Raw genomic sequence first — 19132 nt, forward strand, 5'->3', positions numbered from 1 at the left:
TGAGTGCAGGGGACTGGACTAGATGACCTCTCGAGGTCCCTTCTAGTTCTATGATTCTATGATTGAAAGATCATACTCAAAGAGTAGTTATCAATGGCTTGCTGTCAAACTGGCAGTGTATCTAGTAGGGTCCCAAAGTGGTCAGTCCTGCAGCCAGTAGTAGTCAATATTTTTATTAATGACTTGAATAATGGATTGGAGAGTATGCTTATAAAATTTGCAGATGACACCAAGCTGGGAGGGATTGCTAGCAAGCACTTTGCAAGACAGGATTGGAATTCAAAACAACCTCAACAAATTAGAGAACTGGTCTGAAATCAACAAGATGAAATTCAGTAGAGTGCAAAGAATTACACTTGTGCATCTGATTTTTCCTTCTTAATTACAAAATGGGGAGTAATGGGCTACGTGGCAGTACTGCTGTAAAGGGTCTGGGGATTCCAGGGGATCACAAATTGAACATGAATCAATGTGATGCGGTTGCAAAAAAGGCTATCATCATTCTGGAGCATATTAACGGAAGAGTTGTATGTAAGACCCGCTCTATCAGCACTGATGAGGCCTCAGCTGGAGTACTGTGTCCAGTTCTGGGTACCGCACTTTAGGAAAGATGCAGATAAATTGGAGAGAGAGTCCAGAGGGGAGCAACCAAAATGATAGAAGGTTTAGAAAACCAGACTTACAAGGAACTGTTTAAAAAACTGGGCATGTTTACTCTTGAATTTTATTAACCCAGTTAGAGCTAAGGACTCCAGGTTTTGCTGCATTTGCCTAGTAAACAATCCGCCCCTCACCCCTCCAAAAAAGATTTGAGACAGGGCAATAACTGAAGAATTTCTCAGCCTGAACAGATGGTTTTAATGACAAATGGCCTCTACATAGATTTTTCTGAAAGAAGTGGGTTTATCTTGCACTCCTGAATGGAGAGTTTGACAAACATCAGCAATGATTCCAGCACCTCTTAATGTCCTTCAGACAGGAGAAGTCTTGGCCCAAAATCTCTGAATCAGCACCAGATCCTCAGTGAGTGACACTTGCGGACACTCAAATACATAACACATTGTCTGTTACCGCCAAACAATACTTTGTTCCCAATGAGGGTATGTCTAGAATATAATTTTTTTTAAGATGGTTAAAATCATTAGCTAGTATATTTTGCAAAAATCCATCTTTTATCTTAGTCTAGCATATTTTGGACGAATAACTCCAATCTAGACATCCAACTACTTTATCTGTAAAGTAATCTGAAAACTCTACAATACTGAGAAACACTCACTGTCATCAAACTGACTAATCAAGTTATTTGCCATCTGGAATAATTCCCTGATCAAGACTCCATGGACACTATGGGGGGGATACACAAATATTCTTTAGCTCTTGCACAGTCGCGTAAGATTTCAATCACTGTCATACTCAGAATAGAACCTGTCACCAGTACACCTCACACTGAGGCTTCACACACCTCTATTTTCAAGGGCCTGAATTATTTTGCTCCCACTAACATCTGATGTTCTTTCCTCAATGTCGGCCTCCTCTTCACCCTTAGCTTTGTACCCTTCTTATAAACTACCCTGACCCGAAGAAGAGCTCTGTGTAAGCTCGAAAGCTTGTCTCTCTCACCCACAAAAGCTGATCCAATAAATCAGCAGTTCTCAATCAGGGGTCCGGGGCCACGAGCAGGATTTGAGGGGGTCCTCTAAGCAAGGCTGGCAATAGACTCACTGGGGTCCAGGGCAGAAAGCCAAAGCCCCACTGTGCAGGGCTGAAGCCCAGGGCCCCGAGCCCCGCCACCTGGGGCTGAAACCAAAGCCTGAGCAACTTGACTTAGTGGGGCCCCCCATGGCAGGGGGCCCCAGGCAACTGCCCTGCTTGCTACCCCCCTAACACCAGCCCTGGCTTTTATAGGCACAGGTGAGCCATGGAGTTTTTAATAACATTTTGGGTGGGCCTCAGAAAAAGGTTGAGAACCCCTGCAATAAATGACATTTCCCCACCCACCTTGTCTACCCACCGCACCTGGCACAGTCGGCCATAGCTGGGCCACCCAGCATCCTCCTTATCCCTTCAAAGGCACATCTTGTGGGGTCCCCCCCCCCCATTGCTCTTTATTTACACAGACGTTACGGGGTTTCTTGGAGAGGGGAAGGGCTGAGCTCTGGGCCCAGATACAACCCACCCCCCTCTTCCCGCCAGCCCTGCCTGCCGGGTGCTGGGCGGGGGGGCCGCAGGCTCTGAAGGGACCCAAGCGGGCTTTAGCACCCGGCGGGTCCCGGCCGGCAGAGCACACTGAGGGGGGGGGGCGCTCCTCCCCGAGGGCAGGGCCTGGAGGTGCTCTCCCCTGCCAACAGCCTCCTCGGCCCCCACAACGGGGCCCGGCACTCACCCCAGAGCCGCTCCCCCCAGGGACGGCCTGGGCCCCGGCTCCCCAGGCCAGGCCAGACCCGCCCGCCGCCTTACCTGCTTGATGTACATGTCTCCGGAGGATGGGGGCGGCGGCTGCCCCCCGCCGCGCTTGGCCTCCTTCGCCTCACGGCGCCCGCGCCCGGCTCGCTCCCCGCCTCCTCGCGGCGCGGCAGCCGGAGCCCGCTCCTCAGCCCCCACACAAACAAAATGGCGGCGGAGCCGCCTCCCCTCGGGGCGGACCACTCGGGATGTGGAGCAGGGGGGGCAGGGCCGTGGGGAGCACCGCAGCGAAGGTTGGGGGGGTGTCACTCACTCACACCCAAGGGCTGCGCTCCCGTCCGAGCCCAGCGCTGGGAAGCGAACGAATGGACACTCCAGGTCCGCTCCTCACCCCCCCCCTCCACGGCTGCGGCAAGTGGTGCCGCCCGCTAGGGGGAGGGTTGGGCGCCAAAGGCAGGAGCGGGGGGAAGCAGCGAGGGGGTCCCGAGCTAGGGGTTGGGTGGGGAGGTGGCAGGAGATGGCTCTAGGGGAGGGTTCCCCCAGGGGATGCTAGGGGCTGGGAGTGACAGGGGGTGGCTCCTTAGTAGCATTCCCTATGGAAACCCTATGGGGTGGCAGGGGGGTGGCTGTATGGGAGGGTTCCCATAGGGGACACTATGGGGTGGGGGAGTGGCAGGGGGTGGCTGTATGGGAAGGTTCCCATAGGGGATACTATGGGGTAGGGGAGTGGCAGGGGAATGGCTGTATGGGAGGGTTCCCACAGGGGGCGCTATGAGATGGGGTGGTACGGGGATGGCTGTATGGGAGGGTTCCTATGGGGGGCATAATGGATGGGGGCTTGGCAGGGGGGTGGCTGTATGGGAGGGTTCCCATAGGGGACACTATGGGGTGGGGGAGTGGCAGGGGGGTGGCTGTATGGGAGGGTTCCCATAGGGGACACTATGGGGTAGGGGGGTGGCTGTATGGGAGGGTTCCCATAGGGCACACTATGGGGTAGGGGAGTGGCAGGGGAATGGCTGTATGGGAGAGTTCCCGCAGGGGGCACTATGAGATGGGGATGGCTGTATGGGAGGGTTCCTACAGGGGGCGCTATGAGATGGGGATGGCTGTATGGGAGGGTTCCTACAGGGGGCACTATGAGATGGGGTGGTACAGGGATGGCTGTATGGGAGGGTTCCTATGGGGAGGCATAATGGGTGGGGGCTTGGCAGGGGGGTGGCAGTATGGGAGGGTTCCCATAGGGAGCACTAAGGGGTGGCGGTGGCAATAATAAGCAGGCAGTAGCACTCCTGGGTATTCTATCCTGTTAGAAGGAAACTGAATGTTTGACAAAAATGGGGCACATTAAAGGCACTTGACTGCCTCAGTTACTACCAAAACCGAGTAGTGAATGAAGAATGTGACTAGAGTGTTAAGATTGGTTCCTGTGAGCAAATGGTATGGGTTGGTAAAAGTTTGTCATGTCTATGAAGCTTCAATGAAGTTTCACTGAATGGAAAAAACAAACAACATTTATGCTGAAACTCATTTTTTGTTTATCTAAGGATTGCATACTGCTGCCCAGGCCTCTGGTATCTGAGCACCATCCATGTAAATTCAATAGCAATAGCCAAGTCCATAGCGAACATCAGGAAGTTTCTGCCACTTCTCCTTTGCTATGAAAGCTTTGCACACAGCTGCAGTAAAATGTATTAAAAAAATTGAGTACCCACTGTTGAAAACTACGCTTGTTTCATTACAGTGGGTACAAAATGAGCCCAAGTGGCACGTGTGGCTGTAGAAGGACAGAGGCAACTCACATTTGATACGGTGGAAGAGTAAGTACTAGGTGTGCTTGGATTGAACAGAAGTCTGCAAATACACATCGTAAAGTGTCTATAACTTGTCTAGGGAACAGGATGCAAGATAGCTTAAAGAATGTTGCTGAGGTGTTCAGTGGAATATTTACAAGCCACTGTACCTCCACCAGGTTCATAGGAACCTTCCAGTCAGTGGTGGCAGGTTTGTATAATTTTTGGTGGTGCCCAGAACGGGTCCAAGTCCCATGCCTCCACCTCCCACCTTGTAAGCGGATATATTTTTTAAAATAATGTAAAAAATGGACTGGAAACAGTAAGTATTTAACAGTTTCCCTATATTGCGCAATATCACTATTGTAAGAAAAATTTATTTGACTAAGAATATCAACTTTATTAATACTCTTTTGAATATGGAAACAACCAAGCACTCTTGGATCAATAACCCTCAAAAGCAAAAAGCTCTGATTAATTCTCTGTTGTACTCTAACCACGTAAATTGTAATAGCCAAGACTGATGAAAACTCCTTTTCTTATCTTTTAGATTTTCCGCATCTTTCTTTTGTATAGTTTCAGATTGCAAGCTGGGTGTCAAACTCAGACTGTCACCTAATGAATTATGCTTTTGTTCTTTTTCTCTGGGTAACTTTATTAAGAATTTATCCATTGTTGATTATTATTACATAAAATTAATGGGGTGGGGCTGAGGGGTTTGGAATGTGGGAAGAGGCTCAGGGTAGGGCAGAGGGTTGAGGTGCAGGGGTGAGTGCTGCAGGGTGGGGCCAGGGATGAGGGATTCACGGTGCAGGAGGGGGCTCAGGACTGGGACAGAGGGTTGGGGTGCAGAGGGGTGAGAGCTCTGGCTGGGGGTGTGGGCGGGGATGAGGGGTAAGACATTTCTTTCCTCTCCCAGGCTGGAGAGCAGGCAGAACTGGATTATTGACATGGCTGTGCAGAGCATTACTACTGGGGATGTACACTGTTGTTGTTTTAACTATTAAACAAATATTTCAGCCCAGTAACCAAGATGAAAGGAATCTAAGAGGGTAAATCTTCATTAATGTGCACAGACAGGTAAATGCGAAACTCTATTATTGGGGACATGGCTAGCCTGAAAGCCATATATTGTAAACAAGTATTTCTGTACCTATTTATGACTCTCACAGTCTGTGCATCTTTTATCTTGGAAATGAAAATCAGTTAAGGTGCTTCCAAGTTCTCAGTGCTGTAACGTTTGGGTTGCGAATACTTGATGGAAATTTGTCCTTGCTGTAAAACCAGTGTTTTCAATGGAATTTAAAAGAATAATGGGGGGGCACGTTTTTCTGTGGGTCTTAAGGGTTTTTTTTACATAACTAATTTTTAGATAAAGTGGAGTTGTCACCTTACTAAGGGCTTGTCCACAGTGGGGTTTCACACTGAGAAACTGTGCCAGCACAAGTCATGGTTAACTGGGCATGGATTGTCTACACTAGGGGCTTGCACAAATGCAGCTATGTTGGTGTAAAATAACACAGTGCAGACAAGGCCTACAAGTCAGACAGTCTAGCACCAACAGCAATACACCCCTCAGAACCACTTATAAAGAACAAAGGAAAGAAATGCCAACTCCTAAGCAAAGAATGGGGCAGGGGATGAGGGGTTCACTGTGCAGGAGGGAGCTCAGGGCTGGGGCAGTGGGTTGGGGTGTGGGGGCAAGGGCTTGGGAATGAGGGGTTCACAGTGCAGGAGGGGGCTCAGGGCTGGGGTGAGGGCTTTGGGGTGGGGCTGGGGGATGAGGGGTTCATGGTGCAGGAGGGGGCTCAGGGCTGGGGCAGAAGGTTGGGGTGAGGGCTCTGGCTGGGAATGCAGGCTTTGGGGTGGGGCTGGGCCAGGGATGAGGAGTTCAAACTTTGGGGTGCAGCAGGCAAGCTGCCCTGGGGCTGGGGCCAGAGAGGAGGACTCCCCCCAGCCCTCTCCCCGCTGGCAGCAGCGAGCTCCGGGGGAGAGACCCCCCCTTCCTGTCCCTCCCCCAGGCATGACACTCACCCAAGCCCCAGGCTGCTGCTCAGGAGGTCCAGACAAGATAAGCCCCCTTGGAGTTGCCTGCCATGCCACCTTGCCTCCTCCCTCCACAGGCGCAGCAGTCAGCCTGCCACCGGCACCACTCCCTGAGCTGGCAGCAGCCAGCAAATGAGTACAGCACACAGCTGCAGGGGGCAGCCACCCAGGGCACAGGTGAGGCAGGGATGCTAGGGGGAGGCACATGGGGGCAGCAGGCGGGAGCAGGGGACACTCCTGGGGAGGCGCGCGGGGGCAGCAGGCGGAAGACCCGGCCCCGAACATTGGTGGAGTCTGAGCCCTGAATTTGCTGGAGCACGGGCATCATGGGCCCATACAACTCGCCACCTCAGCTTCCAGTCCTTTATAACATTCAGTTTCTGGGGTTAAGGCTCCAACCTATCCTGTCTGATTTAATGTCTCTGGAAAGTGATGCAACGCCTCACAAACTGACATTTGTTTCCTGCAAGTTTAAACACTTTAAAAGGCTTTAGAATCCTTTCCACTCCTACTAGATGTTCCTCCTGTGTTTTATGGAAATAAATGAATAAATAAGTTCATGAGGATGTCTTCATTTCTCTGAACTTGGGCTAGACCATTTACTACCCTCTGAAACATCCCTGGTGCATTCATGCGTCTGAAAAGCTCAGTACTGTGTTGTCTTCTCCTCCGTCCTCTCATTCACAGAGACCAATAGCTCAAAGTCTGTCAAGTACTAGAGATTCCAGTCTCATCTGTAGGACCAGTAAATATCTTCTTAGGCAAAAGTGCTTTTGCCTTCTTGAAGATGTTGCCACCCATTGTAATACTTACAGAAATCAAAACATTTATTGGGACACTAAGTAAGAACGCCAGCAGATGCAGGCACGACTGAACTTCCTCCTAGCCCCCCTGAAGCAAGACATCATCAATGTCGCAGTTTAATAGGCATTGTTATTAGGCAGCAGGTTTAAAACAAACTTAAGGAAGTACTTCACACAACACATTGTCAACCTGTAGAACTCATTGCCATGGGATGTTGAAGGCCAAAAGTATAACTGGGTTCAAAAAAGAATTAGATAAGTTCATGGGTGCTAGGTCCTTCAATGGGTATTAGCCAGGATAGTCAGGGACACAACTCCATGCTCTGTGTGTCCCTAAGCCTCCGATTGCCAGAAGCTGGGACTGGATGACAGGTGATGGACCACTTGATAATTGCCCTGTTCTTGTTCATTCCATCTGGCACCAACCAATATTGGAAGACAAGATATTGGGCTAGATGGACCATTGGTCTGACCCAGTATGGCCATCCTTACGTTTAATAGGCAACTGCACCTGTATTCCTCCTCCTTGCTCCACCAGGGAACTCACTTAAAGGTTTACAGCTCCCAGCCATCACTTTTCTTCAGCAGAGACTCCCTCCCAACCATTGTTTTTCCAGGCTGCATAGTTCCCTGCCTACACTGTGATATTCCCAGCAAGCCTGACTGCCTAAACAAGCCAGCATCTGCACTTTGCTTTCTCTCCAAAGGCTATGCACCATAACTATCCCCAGTTACAAGTTATACACAGCTCTTCCTAAGCAAGCACATAGATTCATAAGATGAAAGCATTATAGGGAAAACATTAAAAGAACCTCCATGCATGCTACAACGCTTACCAGGGGTTACCCCAGTTTCAGCCTTGGGCTCTGGTAGGTGTCCTTCAAAACCCACAGCTGAGTTTTCTCTATGGTTCCAAGTTCATTACTAGCTCAGATTCAGAACCAGAACAAGCAGCTGGTCAGTTCATCCATTTCTTTATACAACTCAAGCCTTTGATCTCCAGTCTCTAGGAACAAGTACTCCCCAGGAAATCCATTTACCATGTATTATTCCAGAAGTCTATTATTGACGGTCACATTTTTAATATTTTAACCATGTTTTCAGACCCGAAGGAGAGCTGTGTGGCTCAAAAGCAGCTTGCTCGCTCTCATTGCAGAAGTTGGTCCAATAAAATGTCACACATTTTCAATATAGGCCTTTGAACTTCCAGGCCTTCCTTGAACTTCCTGGCCCACAATAATACATAAACTTTGCCTTTAATACAATGTACCCCCAAAGATATTTAAACTTGATTCAATAAGGTTTTTCAAGGATATTGCAGGGAATTGCCATCTGGGTCCCAATCATGATATCTAAACAGTAAGAGAAAGTTACAGCACCACCTACTGGTGGAGCTGCTATCTGCACTGATTACAATAATATATCACATTGACAGAGCTGTCATTGTTCCACCGAAGTTGTATGCCTCCAAGACCCAAGCCTAATCTTGCATACTTTATTTGTGCACCCAGATAGCTCTGAACTGAATAGAAATTTTGAGATCCTGATGGAAATTTTTACCTTTACTCTGTCATTATTGGCTTACGTGCTACTAAACACAAAATATTTTGTACCAGTATAACTGTTGGTGAGAAGCATGTTTTTTATCAAAATAATTATATGGTTAAAACCCTTAGTGTGTATAGATGCCTTACAGCAGTATAGCATATTGCCACACAGAAATAAGCTGCTCCAGCATAACTGAATCCACACTAAGGCAGATGTACCACTTCAACCACTCAAGTAGCGTATAGTGTTTAGACAAGACTTTAGTATCGTAGGAAGCTACGTAGCCTGTACAGTGTATTCACATTTATTTTATACAAGGTAAGAATACGAGGAAAATATGACTGACTCCTTTTCCATCTCCTACAAAGGGTTCAGAATCATTTAGTGAAGAATTCTGAACACAGAAGAAAGTGGTAGATCTGTAAGTATCCTTCTTTGTTCCTATACTCTCTGTGCAGCTAGTTGGAAAATACTGTACAATTTTACACCAATAGCATAAAATACATTGAATTTATATAGAAGCTTTCATCCAAGGATCTCAAAGCATTTATTAAACACACACACTCTCATTTACTCATCAGGCCTCTAACATCCCTGAAAGATAATTATCATCTCCATATTTCTATTGGAGAAACAGAGGCCAGGCATTAAATGACTCACATTCATACAGTGTATCATTAACAGACTCAAGACTAGAACACAGGAGAACTGCATATATGTTGCTCTGACCATTAGTAACTACTGCTTATCTGAATTTCAGACCCTAATACAGTTGAAACTGGATATTACATTGAGAATTTCTAACAGCAGTACCTATAAAGAATGAGAAAAATCTATTAGAATTTTTTGAGTATCAACAAATGTGGACAGGAGTGATCCAATGGATATAGTATAGTTGTATTTTCAAAAAGCCTTTAACAAGATCCCTCACCAAAGGCTCTTTAGCAAAATAAGCACTCATGGGATAAGGGGAAAGGTCCTCTCATGGATTGGTAAATGGTTAAAAGGTAGGAAACAAAGGATAGGAACAAATGGTCAGTTTTCACAGTGGAGACAGGTAAATGGTGGGGTCCTGCAAGGATCTGTACTGGGACAAAAACATATTCATAAATGATGTGGAAAAGGGGGTAACCAGTAAGATGGCAAGATTTGCAGATGATACAAAATTACTCAAAATAGTTAAGTCCAAAGCAGACTACGAAGAGTTACAAAGGGATCTTACAAAATGGGGTGACTGGGCAACAAAATGGCAGATGAAATTCAGCGTCGATGAGTGCAAAGTAATGCATATTGGAAAATATAATGCCAACTATATATACAAAATGATGGGGTCTAAATGAGCTGTTACCACTCAAGAAAGAGAACTTGGCGTCATCGTGCTTAGTTCTCTGAAAACATCAACTCAATGTGCATCAGCAATCAAAAAAAAAGCTAACAAATTGTTAGAACCATTAGGAAAGGGATAGATAATAAGAGAAAATATAACACCACTTTATAAATCTATGATATGCCCACACCTGGACTACTGTGTGCAGTTCTGGGCACCCCATCTCAAAAAAAGATATATTAGAACTGGAAAAGGTTGAGACAAGTGCAACAAAACTGATTAGAGGTATGGAGCAGCTTCCAGGTATGGAGAAATTAAAAAGATTGGGACTGTTCATCTTGGAAGAGAGTTGACTGAAGGGGAATATGATAAAGATCCTTAATATAATGAAAAGGTATGGAGCAAACGACTAGGGAAGTGTTATTTACTTCTCGTAACACAAGAGCCAGGAGTCACTCAATGAAATTAAAAGCAGTTTAAAACAAACACAAGGAAGTATTTCTTCACATAACACACAGGCAACCTATGGAACTCATTGCCAGGCCAAAAGTATAACTGGGTTCAACAAAGAATTAGATAAATTATGGAGGAAAGGTCCATCAATGGCTATTAGCCAAGATAGTCAGGGATGCACCTGCCCAATGCTCTGAGTGCCCCTATACCTCTGACTGCTAGAAGCTGGGACTGGACAACACGGGATGGATCACCCGATAAATTGCCCTATTCTGTTCATTCCCTCTGAAGCATTTGGCAACGGCCACCACCATAAGACAGGAAGATACTGGGCTAGATGGACCATTTGTCTGACCTAGTATGACCATTCTTAAGTTCTTAAATGCTTGTAGTTGTAAGCAGTTTCCCTTCTAAAATAGGAATACCGTAATCATACGTTTTCATAGACTAGTGTGTTAAATTTAGAAGTTTTGCAACTTCTGATTTGAGAATACTAGCACTAACTCCAAGAAATCGGACTATCTGGGCTAATTTGATCTTTGTAACAGCATTAACTATTAACTATTCACCTGCACATCTACCAATGTGATATATGCCATCATGTGCCAGCAATGCCCCTCTGCCATGTACATTGGCCAAACCGGACAGTCTCTACGCAAAAGAATTAATGGACACAAATCTGACATCAGGAATCAAAATACTCAAAAACCAGTGGGAGAACACTTTAACCTGTCTGGTCATTCAGTGACAGACCTGCGGGTGGCTATATTACAACAGAAAAACTTCAAAAACAGACTCCAACGAGAGACTGCTGAGCTAGAATTGATATGCAAACTAGACACAATCAACTCCGGTTTGAATAAGGACTGGGAATGGCTGAGCCATTACAAACATTGAATCTATCTCCCCTTGTAAGTATTCTCACACTTCTTATCAAACTGTCTGTACTGGGCTAGCTTGATTATCACTTCAAAAGTTTTTTTTTTTTCTCTTAATTAATTGGCCTCTCAGAGTTGGTAAGACAACTCCCACCTGTTTATGCTCTCTGTATGTGTGTATATATATATATCTCCTCAATATATGTTCCATTCTGTATGCATCCGAAGAAGTGGGCTGTAGTCCACGAAAGCTTATGCTCTAATAAATTTGTTAGTCTCTAAGGTGCCACAAGTACTCCTGTTCTTCTTTTTGCGGATACAGACTAACACGGCTGCTACTCTGAAACCTGTATTCTGGGATTGCATCTACTTACCCCAAGTCTTAAGTGCGATACTCACGTTGTTCCAATGCCATGGTGACAGAAGCAGGATAAGATCCTCTTTAAAACAGCCCTTTTGGCTTGTTTGGGTTCTTAAAACCAGAAGTCCCTTTTTAATGCAATAAGTTTAAAAATATTTACTACAGCAAGGCTAGGATCTGAATGGCTAAAGAGAAAGTCAAGAGGACGCCCAGCATAAGCAGATCAGATCTCTCCCAGAACTTTCTGATGTATTAGGATTCTTGTCAAACCAAATACAAAACAAAGTCTGACTGTAACCATAGTCACTTCATGCAGCTCAACAGGCTGTATATTCCAACAAACAATATAAAACCAGACAACACACACCACCAGCTGTTAGCTCTCCACAGCTCCCTTTCCCTCCAGGCCAACAAATCCCCAATTTCCCCCATCAAAAACAATCCAGCTCCACCCTCACCTTCCACTGCCTTAAAGAGTTGAGTCCAAACAAGTTGTCACAGCTGCACCTGATTGATTCAGCTCAAGAAAGTACTCCCAGCTGAGACACTGAACAGCTCTTCCTGAATAACTCCATGTGTGGGCACTCTTATTCCAGAATAAGACTGTCCTGCTCTGCTCAATCTATATGTGTTAAATTGTAAATGTATGGAGATATCCTATCTCCTAGAACTGGAAGGGACCTTGAAAGCTCATTTTGTCCAGCCCTCTGCCTTCACTAGCAGGACCAAGTACTGATTTTGCCCCAGATCCCTAAGTGGCCCCCCCAAGGATTGGCCTCACAACCCTGGGTTTAGCAGGCTAATGCTCAAACCACTGAGCTATTCCTCCCCCCTGTTTAAATGAAACAGGAACAAGGCATTTTTATTCCAGAATAAGGGTGTCCACATGGAATTATTCAGGAAGAGCTGTTCCTGAACAGCTCCAAGTGTAGACAAGCCCTTAGCCCCCTGCTGTGATTTACCCTCCCACACAGCCCCCCAAAATTAAAACATGCTGCTGTCTGGATCAGTGAGATTTTCTGCTAGGAGCACTACTGGTGTGGGGACGAACAGGCAGGGCCGACTCCAGACACCAGCCCACCAAGCATGTGCTTGGGGCAGCGCCTGGAGGGGGGCGGCGCGGCGGGGCACTCCGGCCTGAGAGCGAGGCCCCGGCCGGGCTCGCCGCCCTCCACCCCGGCACTCCGGCTGGTCGGGGAGAGCGGAGAGCCGCGGCGGGCTCGCCGCCCTCCCCCCAGTGCTCTGGCCGCAGGGGGCTCTCCGCCTTCCCTCCGGCGCTCTGGCCGCCGGGAAGAGTGGAGAGCCCCGGCCAGACTCTCCGCCCTGCTCCCGGCGCTCCGGCCGCTTGGGGATTGTGAGCCCGCGGCCGGGCTCAGCGCCCTCCCCTGCCGCGCTGGGGGGCGGCAGGTGGCTTTTGCAAACAGGACTGGAACCTCCTCCCCAGAGCACTAACAATCCATATACCCATAGTGACACAATGGCTGCAGCTATACTAGCAAGTTTCAGAACAGTAATACAACAGCAGGTGTGTATGTGTAAAGATATTGTAAAACTAACCTTTGCATTTCCTTGATCCTGGGCAACTGCATGTTGGATCAGCTCCCTTGACATACATTAGAATAGTATAATCTATGCACGCTGCTAACACAACCCTAGAGGAACCGATACAGCAACTAAGCACTGCTGGGGAGAGGGAAGCCCTGGCCATGCCCCCTTTCCTTCAGCCACACACATTATAGTACTTAAGCATCCCAGAGAAGAGTTGGCTTAGGAGCTGCTGCACCATCTCTATCCACCAGAGGATCCCCTACACAGGAGTGATCATCCATTAGCCGGTTAGGCTAGCTCTACATTCGTGGTCCTCCACATGTGCACTGAGAAGCAATGGAGAATATGATCTGGTAACTCCTAGGTGTTTTGAAAGACAGTCCAAGTGCACATTCTTAGAAAAGTTTCAGAGTAGCAGCCGTGTTAGTCTGTATCCGCAAAAAGAACAGGAGTACTTGTGGCACCTAATGACTAACAAATTTATTAGAGCATAAGCTTTCGTGGACTACAGCCCACTTCCGAAGAAGTGGGCTGTAGTCCACGAAAGCTTATGCTCTAATAAATTTGTTAGTCTCTAAGGTGCCACAAGTACTCCTATTCTTAGAAAAGGATTTTTAACGTGTTGGGGGTTAAGACACTCGGAGCTGGAAGCAGTGACCTTCAATAGTTTGGATAACCAGATTGGTTGACTGAAGATGTTCAAGCATATTTGCTTTTGCTGGTGTTCTGAAATTGAAGCTCCGCATGTGAATAGCACGCTTGGCTTTGCTGCAGCATTTGCTATTAATCCACCTTTGTTCAAGGCAATAACAGGAATGATGTGCATATTCTTGGGAAAAAATAGACCAGACAAGACTAGCCTGAGTCTATATCCACTCATTTATCTCCTAAAGAGCAAATGATCTACTCAACAAAGTGTTGTCAAATGCACAAAGTAAACAAACCGAAGAGAAAAAATAATTTTCTTCTCCACTTTTTCAATTACAGTAATTTTAGACATTATTTATAACAATGGGGGGGGGGGATTTTCAGAAGGAAATGTCATTTTCAACTTGACAGTGCCCCTTCAAAACTTATAACTGTTATCAAAATTAAAGTATAGCAGAATCCCTATTGCTATCCTCTTTCTCATTAATAAAAATTTGTTCAAAACATAATTGGCTGGTTCCTGCCTCTCCTAGAATAATAGTCTGGTAAATTACTTCCTCTGATCAATGTCAACATCCCCAGTGCACCTAGCCATTTTAACTTCCCCTTAATAAAGTGTTTGTTAATGAATATCCATCAGAAGTACATTTTACCTATTCCTTTAAAAGAAATTCTCTATTGCAGTTTCTGCAGAAAATAGAACACATTGCACAATAAACAAAGAACGAACAATTACAGAAAGAGATGTTAGAAAACGACATACTCAGCACCTCTGCACTGCATGCTGCTAACACACTCAGATTACTACTAAAATCAATGACACTAAGAAGCAAAAATTAACTTTGCACAAGTTGCACTTGCGGAAGCACCTTTCATTTTCGGATTTCAAAGGGCTTTATGTACATTATCGAATTCAAATAGTCTCACAGCACCTCTCTGAGGTATGTGCTACAATAGTTTTTAATCCTCATTTTACAGAAGTGTGAACTGAACTACAGAGAGGTTAAGGGATTTTGCCTGAGGTCAGTGCCAGAGTCTTGGATCCCAACCCCCCCGATCAACCCAATAGATCATACACAGAGCTGGTTGGGAGGTGACAAAGGTTGCAGACAATACAAAATTACTCAAGATAGTTAAGTCCAAAGCAGACTAGGGAAGAATTACAACGGGATCTTACAAAACTGGGTGATGGCAGATGGCAGAAAACAAAATGGCAGATGAATTCAATGTTGATAAGTGCAAAGTAATGCACATTAGAAAACATAATCCCAACTATACATATAAAATGATGGGGTCTAAATTACCTGTTACCACTCAAGAAAGAGAACTTGGAGTGATGGTGAATAGTTCTCTGAAAACATCTGCTCAGTGTGGATCAGCAATCTAAAAAGCTAACTATTAGGAAGCATTAGGAATGGGGTAGCTAATAAGACAGAAAATATCATAGTGCTGTTATATAAATCCATGGTATGCCCACACTTCTGGTCACCCCATCTCAAAAAAAGATATATTAGAACTGGAAAAAGTAGAGAGAAGGGCAGCAAAACTGATTAGAGGCATGGAGCAGCTTCCATATATGGAGAGATTAAAAAAAACTGGGACTGTTCAAGTTGGAAAAGAGAAGACTGAGGGGGAATATGAGAGGTCCTTAAAATCATGAACGACATGGAGAAAGTGAATAGGGGAGTGTTATTTACCCCTTTACATAACACAAGAACCAGTGGGTCACCAGATGAAATTAATAGGCAGTGGATTTAAAACAACCATAAGGAAATACTTTGTCACACAATGCACTGTCAACCTGTGGAATTTATTGCCAGGGGCTGTTGTGAAGGCCAAAAACTGGGTTAAAAAAAAAAGAATTCGATAAGTTCATGGAGGATAGGTCCATGAATGGCTATTAGCCAAGACGGTCAAAGACAAAATCCCATGCTATAAAATTACCCTATTTGTAAAAGAGCGTGATGAGTGATAACTGGAGTAAGGGAGTGGTGAGTGTTTCAAACACCTGGGGAATATAATTTTTCTGCTCAGTGAATGGAGCTTTAGCTACACACCTCCCATTAAGATGAACTGGAGATTTGTGACTATATTTTGTTTACAGAGCATGCTGGAAATATCCCCCCTCCCCACTGAAGTGTGATGTGTCACTTCTTTATTCTGTCGTGCCGCTGTTGCTGTAGGAGTACAGCAAAATGGCAGCTCATAGTACACCACACTTTAATAAGTACCTACAAGCATATAATCAGCGCTTACTACATGTGGAGTTCACATCAATGCAGGTCTTTCAATATGTGCTGCAGTGCATACATCTTTTTTCATAACCCTATTTTCTAAGTGGCGGTTTTCTATAAATATACTAGAACTAACCATTAGCATTAGAAAGGAGACAAGAAGTAGGCATGGTGATTTAATTCATTCGGATTCCACAAGTGAAAAACATACACTAGTTATCCCTTTGACCAATCAAGTTCAGTGCAAAGGAATATAATAGGATTTCTCTTTTCCTGTGTTTATTCTCTTCCCAGTTCTGGTTTTTATTGTCAAATTTTTGAGACACAGTAAATATCTTATAAAAACAGTGGATTTTGTGTGCGTGCGTATTTAGATAAAAAGCCTTCAAAATTTATTATTCATACATTTTAAACTACCTAAGATATTAAACTGTTATTTTAAAACATTGATTTTAAAAGTCAGAACTTAATAGTGTCACTGAACAATATAAAGGGTTAAGGCTACATTATTCAACTTTGTTAAAGCCGATCATATTTTTAAGGGAGTCTTTAGTCAATCTTGCTTTCTCTTTCTTCGTTAACAACAGATTAGTTTTAGAAATTCATCACCCCATGTAGGTACTTGATACAGAAAGAGTTAAGATTCTCAGTGCGCAATCCACCACCAACTCTGGCCAGCAAAGATCTGCAGTTCAACACTATTCAGAGAAAACTTAGCAAAATACATGCAAAATTTTAAGAGTACAATATTAGTCTCATTAAAATGATCAAATAGAAATATTCAATTTCCATAATTATAGAAAAGTCTCCCTTTTGAAGAGTGTTAACTATCTGAATACATTACCACAGTGAAGCTTGATTGACAGCACTGTTATGGGGCATCATTGCTGACCATTTATCATGCACGATGGGAAAAAAAGGTCAAAAAGTTTCCTCCAGGAGCTGCTGCTTCTAAAATGGCAAACAGACCACTGAAGCACATTTTGCTGAAGCATACTTACAAAAATTGCCCTTAAGGTTGCTCTTAAACAATAGTCTGGTATTCTCCCCAATCATGTTAAAAACCTGGTATACAAAGGTGTCTTCTCATTCTAACAGGTTTCAGAGTAGCAGCCGTGTTAGTCTGTTTCCGCAAAAAGAACAGGAGTACTTGTGGCACCTTAGAGACTAACGAATTTATTAGAGCATAAGCTTTCGTGGAAGTGGGCTGTAGTCCACGAAAGCTTATGCTCTAATAAATTTGTTAGTCTCTAAGGTGCCACAAGTACTCCTGTTCTTTTTTCTCATTCTAACTGCTTCTTAATATCCATAGTGGGAATCATACTTTCTGTTAATTTTTCATAGTATATAGTATACCATTATTCCTTTTTGTCCAGAGCATTTTGCCAAAATTTGGGGTGCTGGGGGTTGTTTTGGTTTGGAGGAGAAATTGATGATGGAGACAGATATCTTTGATGCACTCCTGTTTATTTACAATAAAAATGTTCATAGTCTTGTTTCCCTTAAGACAGGAGGAATCAAACAAGAGACAGTTTCTTTGCTCACAGTTCCAAGCCTCTTTTAGCCAGAACTTAGCCCAAAAAGTTCTCTCTCCGCTTTTCTTAGGGCCATGCTCCCACTGCTTGTTCAGGTTGTGTCTTTGGCTTTCTACTCCTTCTTTATCTCTGTCTCTATGGTGTTTCTCAGGGTTTCTCTCTCTCATACACACCTCTATTAACACTACCCAGTAAAACCCCCTCCGCCCAGGTGTATGCCGTGATTGTATCTTTGTTTTGGGTAGAGGCTCCTATTTGTTTCAGCTATCTGGTTCCATAAAGGAGCTTAACCGTTTCTTACATTGATCCTACATGAAAGGTGGTTGTTGCACCCCCCCCTTCCCCCGCCCCAGTTTCAATGAGGTTTAGCCCAACCCATCACAGCATTTTTCTTCAGCTGACTGTTTAATGACAGGGTCTTCACATTTCTTTCCTGTGGCAGCCTCCCTTAGTAAAAAACTCAGAAAATGGTCTCACACAGCAATTTGTTTAGTGCTTTCCAGCACAGAAGCTCGTGTGCCTATGAAAACTAGTGATAACGCTACTATTTTGCTCTCTTCCCTGCTGGGTGCATACGTATGAGCTCATGTGTGTAGTTAAGTTAGTGCCCTAGACATCAGGAAGTCAAGTATATTTTGAAAAAAATGGAGATTATTGCGATGCAGACTTAAAACCACCATCCAGAAGTGGCAATAGGTCACACAACAGACAGGATTGGTACTAATTTAAACATCTTCATGTGGTTTGCTGAGTTGTTACAAGTGCGAGCAATGCCTTCCCAGTTATTCCCCCTGGTTCGGGATTACCTGGGTTCCAATTCTGCTTACACCAGTATTTACTTCTAATGCTTTTTAAACAACATTTGTAAGAGCATTTAGTATACTTTGGGAGGGGGCTGAAATAATAATAATTAATTACATATTAGGGAAATAGTTACTTTAAAAAATGATACATTGTATTGTCAATGTCCAAATGTTTTGAATGTTTATTATGGGGAAAGCAATTTTTCTGCTCATTGCCTTTCAACACAACCTCTTTATAACTAAAATATGGCTTGTGGCTGAATTAAAGGATTCCATGTGTCCCTAATTTTATGAGGCAAACCGTACACCAATAAGAAATTAAATACAGAGCTCAGGGATAATTCTGAACACATGTAATGGATTTCTACCAGCAGGTGGCGCAGGTGAGCTCTCACAGCATATTTCCCACACAACGTTGATGTTTAAATGACATTAGAAGGCCTGATGTTAGCTGGCAAAAACCAGAGGGGTTTCTGTAATTTTTCTAGACTTGTAAATTAAACACAGACAAAATGTTTGCAACTTTTGTGAAGGAGAAGCTATTGCTCCAAGTTTTGATCCAGAGAAATTTTTTTCCATGTAGAATTCTATAAAACAAACAAACAAAAGTGAAGGGCCTGATCCTGCTATGTTCTGACTAACCTCCCCTCCCTGCTCCCCCCGCCCCACTTTCCCAGACATAAGAGTTAGGGTGACCAGATGTCCTGATTTTATAGGGACAGTCCTGATTTTTGGGTCTTTTTCTTATATAGGCT

General features: G+C 44.6%; 1 protein-coding gene across 1 annotated transcript in view; it reads right to left on the reverse strand.

The window, feature by feature from the left end:
• Positions 1 to 2612, reverse strand: part of SMC3 (structural maintenance of chromosomes 3) — a 49103-nt gene extending 46491 nt beyond the window's left edge. The window contains exon 1 of the mRNA XM_005308150.4: positions 2458 to 2612. Coding sequence (XP_005308207.1) covers positions 2458 to 2472 — 15 coding nt within the window. The 5' untranslated portion in view covers positions 2473 to 2612. The remainder of the gene's footprint in view (positions 1 to 2457) is intronic.
• Positions 2613 to 19132: the final 16520 nt, after the last annotated feature.

The sequence above is a fragment of the Chrysemys picta genome, chromosome 7, assembly GCF_011386835.1.
Source record: "Chrysemys picta bellii isolate R12L10 chromosome 7, ASM1138683v2, whole genome shotgun sequence".
Lineage (NCBI taxonomy): Eukaryota > Metazoa > Chordata > Testudines > Emydidae > Chrysemys > Chrysemys picta.